Source organism: Pezoporus wallicus, unplaced genomic scaffold (assembly GCF_028554395.1).
Source record: "Pezoporus wallicus isolate ANWC-B61680 ecotype Strahan unplaced genomic scaffold, APGP_CSIRO_Pwel_v1 contig_12044, whole genome shotgun sequence".
Taxonomy (NCBI): Eukaryota; Metazoa; Chordata; class Aves; order Psittaciformes; family Psittacidae; genus Pezoporus; species Pezoporus wallicus.
Window position 1 is genome coordinate 407,326 of NW_026642180.1, and position 12,345 is coordinate 419,670.

General features: G+C 47.8%; 1 protein-coding gene across 4 annotated transcripts in view; it reads left to right on the plus strand.

Moving 5' to 3' along the window:
* Window positions 1–461: 461 nt before the first annotated feature.
* FSTL4 (follistatin like 4) overlaps window positions 462–12,345 on the plus strand; it is a 202,331-nt gene continuing 190,447 nt past the window's right edge. For 2 of the 4 annotated variants that reach the window (XM_057428176.1, XM_057428179.1), the window contains exons 1-2: window positions 684–829; window positions 4,876–5,011. In XM_057428176.1, coding sequence (XP_057284159.1) covers window positions 4,883–5,011 — 129 coding nt within the window. In that variant the 5' untranslated portion in view covers window positions 684–829; window positions 4,876–4,882. Of the gene's footprint in view, window positions 599–683; window positions 830–1,939; window positions 1,964–4,875; window positions 5,012–12,345 lie in introns of those variants that run through there. The other 2 variants (XM_057428177.1, XM_057428178.1) reach the window with 2 other exon arrangements.

Genomic DNA, 12,345 nt, shown 5'->3' on the forward strand with positions numbered 1-12,345 from the left:
GTAGGGAGGATGAACGAAAGCACGAATGAACGAAAGGCAGCGTTTGCCTCTCTGTCGGACCAGGGGGCTGTGAAAACGAGACATCTTCGATGTGGGGAGCCCTCAGAGGTGGGCTGTGGGGAAAACTCGGTTCCCTGTGGGGTCACCCCGCACCGTGCACGGCAGCGGCCTCGTGTCGCCCAGTCCCGGAGCAGCTCCGTCGCTGCGGCTCTCACGGGCATAGGGGTGTGTGTGTGTGTGTGTGAGATCGAGGGGTGCCCACCCCCTCGGGGGTGTTTGCGCTGCGCTCCCAGCCGCGCACCTCCGGCACACACATACAGGGATGCTCCAACGGGGACCCCGAGCCCCACCGTGTCCCTGCCGCGCTGCCCGCACCCCCAGCGCTGCCTCGACGACGCCCCCCCCACTTGCCCCGAGGGGGCGGTCCCGCCGTCCCCGCACAGGTGTTGGCGATTGGGTGGAATATGCAAATGCGGCGCTGACGTCAGGCGGCTCCGGCCCAGAGAGCACAAATAGGGCCGGCCCCGGCCCGCGCCGCGGACTCAGCCTCTTCCGTGCCCGTCCGGGCCCCTCCGAGCCGCCCCGCTCCCGGCCCCAGGTGAGTGCCGCGGGGCAGCGCTCCCCGCCCCGGGCTCTGCTGCACCGAGGGGCTCCGCTGCCGCTCCGCGCCCTGCGGACCGGAGCGCTGCCGTCCCCGCCCGGGCTGCGGGGAGCGCGCCCGTGGGAACCGCGCTGCTTTCCGCTCCGCGAGTGAGCGCAGCGCTCGGGGCTCCGGATGCCGCCGCTGCAGCCGCCTCCCGCGGACTCCCCCATCCGGGCGCGGTAACAGGTGGGCGCCCGCCGTGGGGCGGGGAGGGACGGACGGGCTTAGGGGGATGCCGCCTCTCCCCCCCCCCATCCCGACTGGGGGAGCAATAGGTGGAAATGCCGCCCGTGGGGCGGACGCGGCTCCAGCCCCTTGGATGCGGAGGGCAGCGCGGGGGTCGCCCCTTTTACCCCCGCCTTTGCCGGGGCCGTGGCGCTGCCGCCGTCGGTGGGGCACGGAGCCGGGCGGCGCGTCCCGCCGCGGTCGCGAGGCGCCGGCTTTTCCCTCCGCTACCGCTGGGGGGCGCCGTGGTGCAGGCGGCCGTGCCCGCGGGGCGCCCGTCGGACCCCACTGCGCGCCCCGGTCCGTGGGCAGCGGCAGCGGCAAGCGGTGGTGCTTTGTTTGATCAGATACGTTAATTTATGGGATGCTTTAGTTTATGGGATGCTTTAGTTTGTCGGAGGTACCGCGCTCCTTCCCGGCTGGCCTCACATGCTGCTGCGGCGTGGAAATAAACGGCTTTCCCGTGGTGCCAACGGGAGGGATGGTTGGGACTTCTGTAAGCATAACCTGAGAGCAGAGCTGTGATTGAAACGCACAAGAGTCACGGAGGCAGCCTTGAGAGCAAAGATTAATACCTGTGAGGTTTAGGGGCTTCTTGGCAGTCCTTCATCCCTGCTGGATTGGTGTTCCCTGCGTTTCTTGTAGGAGCATTGAAGTGGTTTGGAGAATTGAAAGATCAAGTGAAATGTGCTTAAATATGCTTTTGCTCAAATGGAATATCTGGTTTGTACTTAAACATCACAGTTGGTTCCAGTGAGTTCTTAATGCATCAAAACTTGGAGTAATTTGTCTAGGATACTGGGGAGAGCTGGTGGAATTGTTTGGCTTCCTTATGTCTTGCTGAAAGGTTAGCTTCAAAAGGATTTTTCTCCTTAATTTTGTAGCACTTGTAGCACTCAATAAGAAGTTATCATCATCATAATTATTTTACAGGTCATAAAAGTGCTGTTTAGACAAGGCTGAAGCAGTTGAAACAGTTGATGGCAGAGGAACTGAGGACCAGATTCTTACCTGATGCTACAAGAGCTGGTTTGACAGAGTGAAGGGTTTGGTCTGAAAGCTTTCCTCTTGCTGTAGCAGCAGCCATAACTTCAGGTAATTGAGTTCAACCTTTTTCATTCTAATGCGAGGCTTGTTGGAGATCACTAAAGGCTGTTGTGAGCTAGTAATTTCCCTAAGCTAAAAATAAGCTGCAATTTAAGTAGCCCCCAAACCAACCCAAATAAAAGCTTTTGGCAAATTCTTTCCTTTTATTAGCCACCATAACCGAATTCTTAATGCTTCTGTATCATGGGGGAAAAAGTTATGGGATCTTTACAGTAATCTGCCTGCTTGGCAGCTCCTATTGCATGTCATGGAACAGTTTTCTCCACTCAAATGGGCAAGGTCCTGTTTCTGTTCCAAGGTGACCCTTTTTGCTTAAAACATTTACTCTAAACCTTGTGCTTGTGTCTTTGGCAGTGGGATGCTGCCAGTCTGTATGTTTGGGTGCTGTGTGCAGGAGCCAGTCTGGGTGCTGTATGCAGGAGCCTTTGTGCTTGAGCTTCCTCAGATAACAAACTGCTTTTGGGAGGTAAAGCGGCGCTGGCTGCAAGGAGGGCTGTAACAGTGCTCTAGCTCAGAGGAAGAAACCCCAGCCTGTAGGTGAACTCTTAGTCTTTGCATAGTATCATCTTTGACCTAAGAGCCAAAACTGCTTTGGCAATCACTCCCCTGAAGCTGAAGGAAACGTGTCACAAATGGATGTGATGCTCAGCTTTGCTTCCCAGCATCTGCATTGCAATCCCCAGTTTCTGCATTACAGGGCAGATTAAACTCTGCTTGCCTGCTCGTGCAGTAAGGTCAGGAGGTGTGTGATAGGTCCCCCCTCCACCCCAGCTCTTGGGAGACCTCTAGGCTTCAGCCGCCAATATTGCTCATTTGTTTCTTGAGTGGAATTACTTGTTTTATGCAGACGTTGCCATGTGGGTGATTTACCTGGGCAGTGCTGTCTGTGCAGGCTCCAAATCTGTCCCTTCTTCAGGTGAAGAGAGGAAATGGGGTACTAAAACTCCTCTGAGTTTACAGCGGTGGTCCAGATCTGTTCCATCAGTTAGACTCTTTCTCTTGACTCTGGTAGCTCTATGGTGTGATGCAGCTGCAGACCAGGTTCTGCAATGAGCCTTCCTCCTAGCTCAGGTTAAGGCGATGCTGAGCTGTGGTTTAGGATGCCGAGTAGCATGAAAATGCTGTATGATTTCAGGCTTAACCCTCACTTGGTATTTACAGTGTACATTTGTTGCTTGGTTTAGGCTATTCAGATATATAACGTGTTTTAGTGCATCCCCTTTTACAGCGAGTGATTGCAATTAGTGTACTGTCAGTCAGCATGCAATAAAAGTAAGCAATTTCTAAACTGACTAGAGAAAGATGTTCTACAGATCCCATTTATAAACCAGCCAGAGTTTTCTAGTGGTAGAGGCTGCCCTTTCAGCTTCATTGGTGTTATAATCATCCTAATCCAAACACCATCACGTTTTCAAGCAGTTGGTTATTTACTAAATACACATGAAAGTAGCTGGTCCCTAGTTGTGCGGTAGGATTGCCATTTCAAGCAGGGTACGAGTCAGAGGTCTCTGGAACTGCAAAGTGAAAGAGTTGTTTGCTGTGAGGGTATCAACGGAGCATACAAAATACCTCCATAAAAACCACGAGGAGCAGCCTTGCTGTGCGGGAGCGATTCGTAACGTAACAATGTACTTGTCACTTATTGATAGAGTGACTCTGGGTTATTAAACATTTATTTGTAGCCCCAGCAACACTGAGCTTTCTAATTGGAATTTAGAAAGCCTAATAAATGTTGATTTCATCCTGAGTGCTCTCAATTCAGGGTGTTTATATGAGCGCTGGGGAAAAGCAGTGCCTGGGCTGCATGGGCATGTGGTGATGCTGTGTTAGGCAGACAAAGTACCTGAGACCGAGTTGGAGCTGGTGTAAATGGTCATGGCTCCAAAATGAATAGTGATGCAGCTGCACACATACCTGGCGTGAAAACACTGTAAAATGAGTCCTGTCAAGATATAAGGTATGTCATGGGGACTTAATTAATCTAGGTTTAATTTTGACATTAGCAGGTAACTTGCCTTGCTAATGTATATAGCTCAAACCAAGCAGCAGCTTGTCACTTGCATGCTGTAGAAATCATAGGATCCCAGACTGGTTTGGGTTGAAAGGACCTTAAAGCTCATCCAGTCCCAAGTCCCTGCCATGGGCAGGGACATCTTCCACTGGAGCAGGTTGCTCCAAGCCCCATCCAACCTGGCCTTGAGGATTTCCAGGGATGGGCCATGCAAGTCTGCATGGGTTCTGTGGCCATCTAAGGGAGGAAATGGCTATTCTTGTGTCTTGGGGCTCAGCTCGGACCCTGGCTGGTCTTGCAAACTCAAGTGTAGCCTAATGAGGGGGCATCTGCTTGAGACAGTGGCATCTTCCGAGTGAGGGGAATAAGGGTATTTCTATGGTTTCTCCAGTGGTCAAAGAAGCGAATGGAGGTGCCTGGGGCTTTCCTGAAGGTCTGCTGAGAATGAGTCCTCAGTAGGAGCGACCCTGTGCTGCTGGGGGTTCTGGAGATGGGATAAAGTAATCCTTTAGCCTTCTCGGTGCCACAGTACCGCGTTTTGCTGTGGTTTGCTTTTGGATACTGTAGTTAGATTCAGAAATCCCAGGGCTCTGTTTCTGCGGGTGCTTTGTGGCAGAAGACTGGGAACAACGCGTCCTGTGGGGGTTAGTTTTGGGGTAAGTGTTTCACAAAGATGCTGTAATGTGGGAATTCATTGCCAGAGCACTGATGAGTGCAAGGCAGGAAGATGAGCGTTTTGCTGCGTGTTCTTTGGGAGTCTGCAGAGCTCCATTGACACTGCCCTAGCGTGGATGGGCTCCATCACCTGGAGCTTCGGCCTTGTTACTGAATCTGAGCTGGGTTTTGTTGTGCAATGACTGCTTTCTGACTGTTCTCTTGTTTTCAACAGACGTGAAATGATGAGATCAAGAAGCTTTTGGTTGTCTCTTGTATTGCTTGGGGTTTCCCTGCTGCTCACGAGGGGATGGATGGCTGAAGACAGGAGCAGAAGGCTGTATTTGGATGCGGGGAGATCGCATCAAGAGGTACTGTACACCCGCTGCTGCTGCAGTTACAACTCCTGTGCTTCTAGTTTTGTGCTCTTTGTACTGTGAAAACAGAAAATAAGTGAGGGCTTATCCATGTATTAAACTAAGGAGGTCAGTGAAGAAACAGTGAATCAGCAGCTCCTACACTTACTGAGTATACTTGATATCATTCTGGGAGGGAAACTGCCACGGTGGAGATGCTGGGTTTGTCCCAAAGACGTTATGGTACCGCTCTGTCGTGGGCTGGGGACCTCTGTTACCTGCTCTGTCCCCTGTTGGGACCAGTGATACTAAATGAAACAGGCAAACTTGTCCTGGCTCTTCATTTGGGTCACTGGCCCTTCAAGTAAGACCTGGAAAAAGCCTAAAAAAGGGGCTTTTTTTTGCTGCTTAGAAAAAGGAAAATGGAGCCATAGGTGGTTCTGAGAGAACCAGCGAAGTTACTGCGGGATTGTTTCCCTCCTGACCCTCTGATGTTGAACCTCTGCAAAGTGCAAAGTAATTGGAAAGGGACCAAGAGCCATATCGAGGGATGGGGATCTTTGTCCAGCTGAAGAGGACCCTGATGGGATGGTAGGACTCCTCACGCAGGACAGTAATGCACTCCTCAGCGTTCCATCCCTGGGCTTATGAGAGTGGAGAAGCAGCTGTTTTGAGTGCCGAAGGTGACAGTGTTGGCTTTTGTTACAGTGATGTGGATTAAACAGGTCCCCATTCTGATCGGTGTCCAGTGTGGGCTGTCCCAATGGGGATGGTGGCTTTCTGGACCAGAGCTCACCGTGTGCCTTGCTGCACAGATGTGGGTAGGCTCAGATTTCGAAGTCTGAGGCATGCAAATCAGGCTATAAAAATCTGGGAATGTGACTTTCATGGAAAGAAAACAATGAATGCTGGAACGATTTTAGCTATTTAATTAGTTCCTGATTATCATAGGTTTGTTAAATGATTGCTCAAATGCCTGGAAGTGGGAGGTGACGGGGGAGGCAAGGGATAGGAGACACTGCTATTTTTTAGCTGCCATTGCCTACAACACTTACGTACTGGCAGACACATTAGTCAGTGCCAGGCTAATGATAAGCTCTTGATGGATTCATGCTGCAATTGGATCTATTTAAGCCTCAGGATTTTGTTCTAGTTGGAGAATCTCATTTCTCCCAGTCACATCCCATCTACAAATACCCGCAGTTGTGTGCGTTAGTTCAATAAGGCAGTTTAAGCCAATTAAGAAGATGCTTTTTGCTGCTTACCAGGACTCGGCTATCATTTCAGTGGAGCTGGAGGTCTGCAGCTCCAAGTTCTGGCTCAAGTGTACTTCTTCCTTGAAATATCCGTCCTCTGCTCTGTAGAAGTGAGGAATAGCAGCTCCCCTCCACACCTCCGCTGTTATTTCGTTGCTGTGTATACTCAGGTAGTACACTGGAACTCTTGTATTCTCTTAGATCACTTTTGCTTTATGAAAAGCAGCCAAATATTTTGCATGCTTTTGCATTCAGAAGGATCTCGTTCTGCACTAATCATAGAATCATAGAATAGTTAGGGTTGGAAAGGACCTTAAGATCATCCAGTTCCAACCCCCCTGCCGTGGGCAGGGACACCTCACAGTAAACCATGGCACCCAAGGCTCTGTCCAACCTGGCCTTGAACACTGCCAGGGATGGAGCATTCACAACCTCCCTGGGCAACCCATTCCAGTGCCTCACCACCCTCACAGGAAAGAATTTCCTCCTTATATCCAATCTAAACTTCCCCTGTTTCAGTTTTAACCCGTAACCCCTTGTCCTGTCACTGCAGTCCCTAATGAAGAGTCCCTCCCCAGCATCCCTATAGGCCCTCTTCAGATACTATGTATTGGTTTTGATTTTTTTGAAGGCATTACTCTGTGGAATTAATTCCATTACTCCAATGATCTGCTCAAACAAGAACTGTAGAACTATTATATTTGAAAGACACTAATTCATTCTATCTTCCTCTGAAAAAGCATGAAGTGATTGTACCAATTACTTGATCTTGCTGGAGGTGAAAAGGTCGAAGGTAGAAATGCATTTGTTCAGATTTGCACAGAATTTAGCATTAAGGTTTCTAATGTTCAGAGAATGCAGTTGAAATGGCTTCAAGGGATGTAAGTTATAATGTAGATTTGAAAGGGAACTGTACAGAAAGCTTGTTCCACAAGCTTGGTTACGGAAGGGTACAAAACGCCAGGATGAATCTGGAAGCCCTGAACAGAGCTTTTGGGTATGTCAGTGGAATTGAGATCCCCTTTTGAGAGGAAAGCAGCAGTTCTTACGTTATCATTCAGGAAATAGCTTAGCCATGATACCTTTTTAATAATACAGCATCACCTGAGATCATCTTCTAGTGACATTGGCCTTTGTTCAGGTGGCAGCTCCTTATTCCTGAGGAGCTGGTTACCAGCGTTGTGGTTTGATTAATACACAGCTCCATTAGCACGTGTTTGAACCATTGAATCACAAATAGAACAGCTCCTGGCAAGGCACTGAAATTGCTTTAAAAATGTGTAAAGGGTTAATTTCCGCGTCAAATAATTTGACGGGTGCTCTGATCTTGAATTCCTCAGAACTTCATCAAAGCAAGCACTTGGGCATGGGTCACTGACCTTCACTGATACTTGTTGTGATCTACATAGGAGCAAGTTTATGGCATCAAAACCACTGCTTAATTTATGTTGTGATTGCTAAATCGATTTCATCATGGTCTGCGATGGAATTATTGCACTTGTGCTTTGCATTCATAATGGGAAAATGAGTCTTGAGGCCATAGACTGCAATGTACAGCCCTTCTGGCTGAGAAAATGACTCTCTAACACACAAATGGCATGTAAATAGGATGATTTCTTGATGATCAGCCTTCCATCTCTCAAATTTATGGGGTGTTCCAGAGAAAATCAGGACTATTTTTAGTCCTGATTAGAATAGTAAACACGTGCCTGCAGTCTGGAGTGCCATGGGTGTAGAATGAACTGCAATGGAAAACCTAATTAAAACAGGGACAATGTTAGGATTTCACCTGCAGCTTGCCTGGTTTGTATTAATGTTTTAGAACGCTGCTGTCACTTTTATGTTATGAGACTTCCCATGGGCTGCTTCCAGAGGGAGCTGGAAAGCTCTGGAAGCTCCTGAGTGCTGTGCATGGGTTTGTGTGGAGCTGGGTTTGAACCATCATGGGAGTAAATCCTGCTGGGAGGTATGGATGCCAAAGACCAAGGCTTGTTTTTGTGCTAATGGATGTTAAACCCCTCAGTTTTAAAAGTACCATAACTTTCTAACTGGCATTTGGAAGGTATTGGCTGTGTAGGTTATCCATCATCTGACCTCTTCGTTAGGTAGGGCTTGGAGGTTTTAAGCAGCTGAAACCCACAGCTGGTTATTTCAAGGAGCAGAGGAGTCATGGGGATGATTTTGTGCTCCTTCCCCCAGCAAGTGTTATTTCCTAATGTGACAGGCTAGGAAAGGAGGGCTTTGGGAGGCAAGGTGGGAAATTGCAAATGCATCTGATGAAAGCTTTTGCTTCTAATGCGACTAGAAGCATGATTTCAGAGCGTGAGCTTGCAGTGAGACAGGCACAGTGCATCACTTTTATATGCAGGAGAAGATCTAATATCCTGGTATTTATTTAAAGAATTATTATTAGTAATGTATTCTCTGCCATGTGTGTGCTCTTCCTGCTTGTACGTCAGTTTGGAGAAAGGAAGGAAAGGACAGGACCAGATTTGAATTCAAATCTATGCTGGGCTATAGCCTGCTCCTGTCATACACATTAGTGAAGGTAAAAGGAGGCAAGACTTAAATTTATGCTTTCATCACTTCGGTGTGTAATGATAATCCCCTCCTTGTTACCTGCATTGATGTGGTATCTCTAGCAAGCTGTAATTGCTGTTTGTAGACCATTCTAAATCTTAACTAGTGTGCTATCCCTGAAGCCTTTGCTCTGAGCGCTGGTTGTCAGAGTATCTGCAGTTCAAGGGGCTGGGGAATGTTTTCATAGTATTGGGATAAAACCCCGCTTACCCCCTCCCAAATACCCCAGAGGGTTTAATGAATGCTATATCTTAAGGGATGGTACCCAGAAGGTTTAATAAATGCTATAGCTGTGGGATGCTGTTATGCTTGAAGTACTAGAAAAGTTGAATATTGGGTTCCTTGGAACAAAGCAGGTACTGTGTACCTGACTAACAGCATCAAGTTAGAAGGCTTTTAGGTTATGTTCATGGATGTGGCTCACTAATAAGTATTGGAGATTGTCAGGACACACCTATAGCACAACTTAAAAGGTGAAAACCTCTTGTATGCAGCCCCTTACAGAACCAGAATCCTGGTTCCTGTTATTGTTTTTAAGCTTATGGCAAGATGCAGTGTGTGACACCACTCTATGGTCCTGCATTGCTTTCTAGGATCTATCACCTTCCACTTAACAGCAGCCAGGACTACCAGGTGCTGTCCCTGCAGTTTAGGTGGTGCCCTGGGTACTAATGACCTTGAATTCGGGTGCTGTGGCTGGCACTTGGATGCTGTTCCTTGGGGAGAGCAGGGACCATGTGGCATAAACTGACCCCAGGAACCACATCTCAGTAAGTTTTTCCTCCTGTCACAGTTGAGTAGCTGTGGAAAAAATCATACTTAAATGGGGGAATGCTGGTGTATTCCTGAAGCAGGGAATAAGACCAGGGTAAAACATCTTGTACATAAATCTAAGGCAGTTCTGACTTGGCTATGGTGTGGTTCTGATGCTCTCTTCAGGAGCTACTTAACCTTAAAAGACTAAATATTGACTAATTGTTTTCCAAATGTAGCATACTCTCCCTTAAAAGCTGTCAGGGTAGTTTTAGAAGGGAGATAGTTCTACTTCAAGTACTTTCTACATAAAGCAGGGGAGTTTTTGCTTAATTCAATTAGGAAGCGTACATCTGCAAACCTGTGGTTTCCAAAATGGGCATCCCAGGAGCTTCCCTGTGGCAGTGTGGAAACTGATGGAGCTGTACCTGGGTTTCTCATCTGAAGTCTGGAAATAGTGAGCGAAATCAGAGATGTAGCACTCATCTCAATTAGTGCCCGTATGGACGAGCAGATGATCCTGTGCGATGCGAGACATCGGAGCTTCTCTCGGTGTTTGTACCAGACAGAACAAATCTAAATTGCCAGCATCTGTACTGGTAGCAAGCTTTCTCTGAACAGCAGTATACGATTTATCTTCTTTTCCTTATGCCTGCTCAAAAAAAGAGATGAAGTGGATGTCCTGTGCCTCATTAGCATCTTGAAAATAGTCTTTGTGCATAGCTTTATAAACACAAAATCCTGATTGTCTGTCTGTTACTCATAACCGCTGCAACTACTACAATCTGTACACAGAGTGCCTCCCCTCGCCCTGCACTGATGGCAGAGTAATGATCCTGACCCCCCAACTTGAGGTAAGGAAGAGCATGCTCTGAAAGGAAAGCAAATATCCCCAGGATGATGGTCTGTTAATAGGATCAGGCACTTCTTTGTTAATTGGCTAAATGAGTCAGGGCTGTGTATTTAGGAATCGTACAGCGGATGATCTGATCCTGAGAGCAGGTCCCTGGAGACTTGGTGTGTGCAGAAGTAACATCTAATTTAGTGATGGACACAGCACGAGCCCTCTGCATGCGCTGAATTTGATTTATCCCCTTGCACAAGCACTGCAGTCTCTGCCACAAAGTAAGAGGGTTGCTACAGTCCAGTGATACAGGCAGCGTGTGGATGTGAAACGTTGCCTGGTCTGCATCTCTTCTATCTGCTGCATTAATAGGGCTTTTTTGGCAGTGTCCCCTATGTTAACCTTTGCTTATGGTCTTAAGGGACTCCTGACTAAATCTGCATTTAAAAGAGCAGGAGACTGAAAACACTGCAAGGTTTGCTGTTCTTGAGGGCAGTCGGTACCTGTTTGGTACCAAACTTGGTGCATATTAGGCATCATGCTGTGGGATCAGAGACTGACATAAAGGATGGCAAATGCACAGCTGGATGCAAATCTGTGTGTACTGGTTTGCACATGGAGGAAGCTGGGAAAGAAAGAGAACTATAGAGAGGCACTGTACTGCAAAGATGTGAACCTTAAAATACTACATTGAGCTATTGCTCAGGGATTCCTGCTTGTGTGCCTCTGCATGCTGGTTTATGAGCATTCATCCTCTGGTGTTAGTCAAGGGAAAACTAGGTAGAAGTAGCAGACAGGAACTTGTCTTTCCCAATTTCAAGCCTAATTGTGACTGTTTAATTATGAACCTTGCAAAGTGTGCTCACTCTTCTCTTCAAATTAGAATGCAGGAAATTGCATGTGGCCAATTGTGGATGTGCAGGGACAAAAGGAAGAACAACTGTTACAGAAAAATAAGGGAACAGTCCTTTCTCCATCCCTGTTGGTAGCTTGTCTGTGTGCATTGCTTGTCATTTACAAACCAAGTACACAGTACTGTGTAGCTGCTGTAATTTGTGATGGTGCTAGCCTCTGCGTGTGTTTCAGAGCAGCCTTTTAGGAGCCTTGTCCCATGTCGCATCTCATTGCAGTGGGTTGGCATGTTTTTATTTAAGGCTGCTGAGGGGATGTATTATACACACACCTTAGTGTCTAGTCCGTGGCTGTAGGATCCGGGTTAATAGATTGCTTTTAATCATGCACAGCAGCTTCTAGTGATGTGACTATACATGCATTAAATGGTTATAAATTCTAGATACCTAATGACATGTTTTTAACCTGCTGTAGACAACATTACTTGTCTACAGGCTAGACTGTTGTTTTTCTAGAGCTGAGGAGGACTTTGAGCAGCTTGTTTGTGTGTCTGCATCCTGTCCCCACTCCCATGGGTATCTTAAAGCTTTGGGGAAGCTCTGCTTCATACTGTGCTTCCTGCAGGCAGGCCTGGACCAGCTTTGTCTAGAGGCAGTCCTGGTTCAGCTTTGATTCTGGAAGACCTCCCCTTTGGTCATGCTGTGATAATAACTTCACGTAGTTGGAGCATCCATGTGACTGTTTTGCTCTGCCTGCTCAGTCCTTGGCTGGAGAGAATAGGTGGATGTTAGTAATAGATGGGGGACTTAGGTTTCTATGTGATGAACGGCTCTTACTGCTTGGTACAGCAATTTCTTGGTTGTCATAGATCACTTTTATAATCAGAAATTAGCCCTTCAGTGGGTTGGTCTTGCCTGTAGTTCTAAAGCTGAGAGGAATCAGCATCACACACTGGTTTATGTTGGAAGGGACCTTAAAGCTCATTCAGTTCCAGCCCTCTGCCACGGGCAGGGACACCTTCCACCAGAGCAGCTTGCTCCAAGCCCCTGTGTTCAACCTGGCCT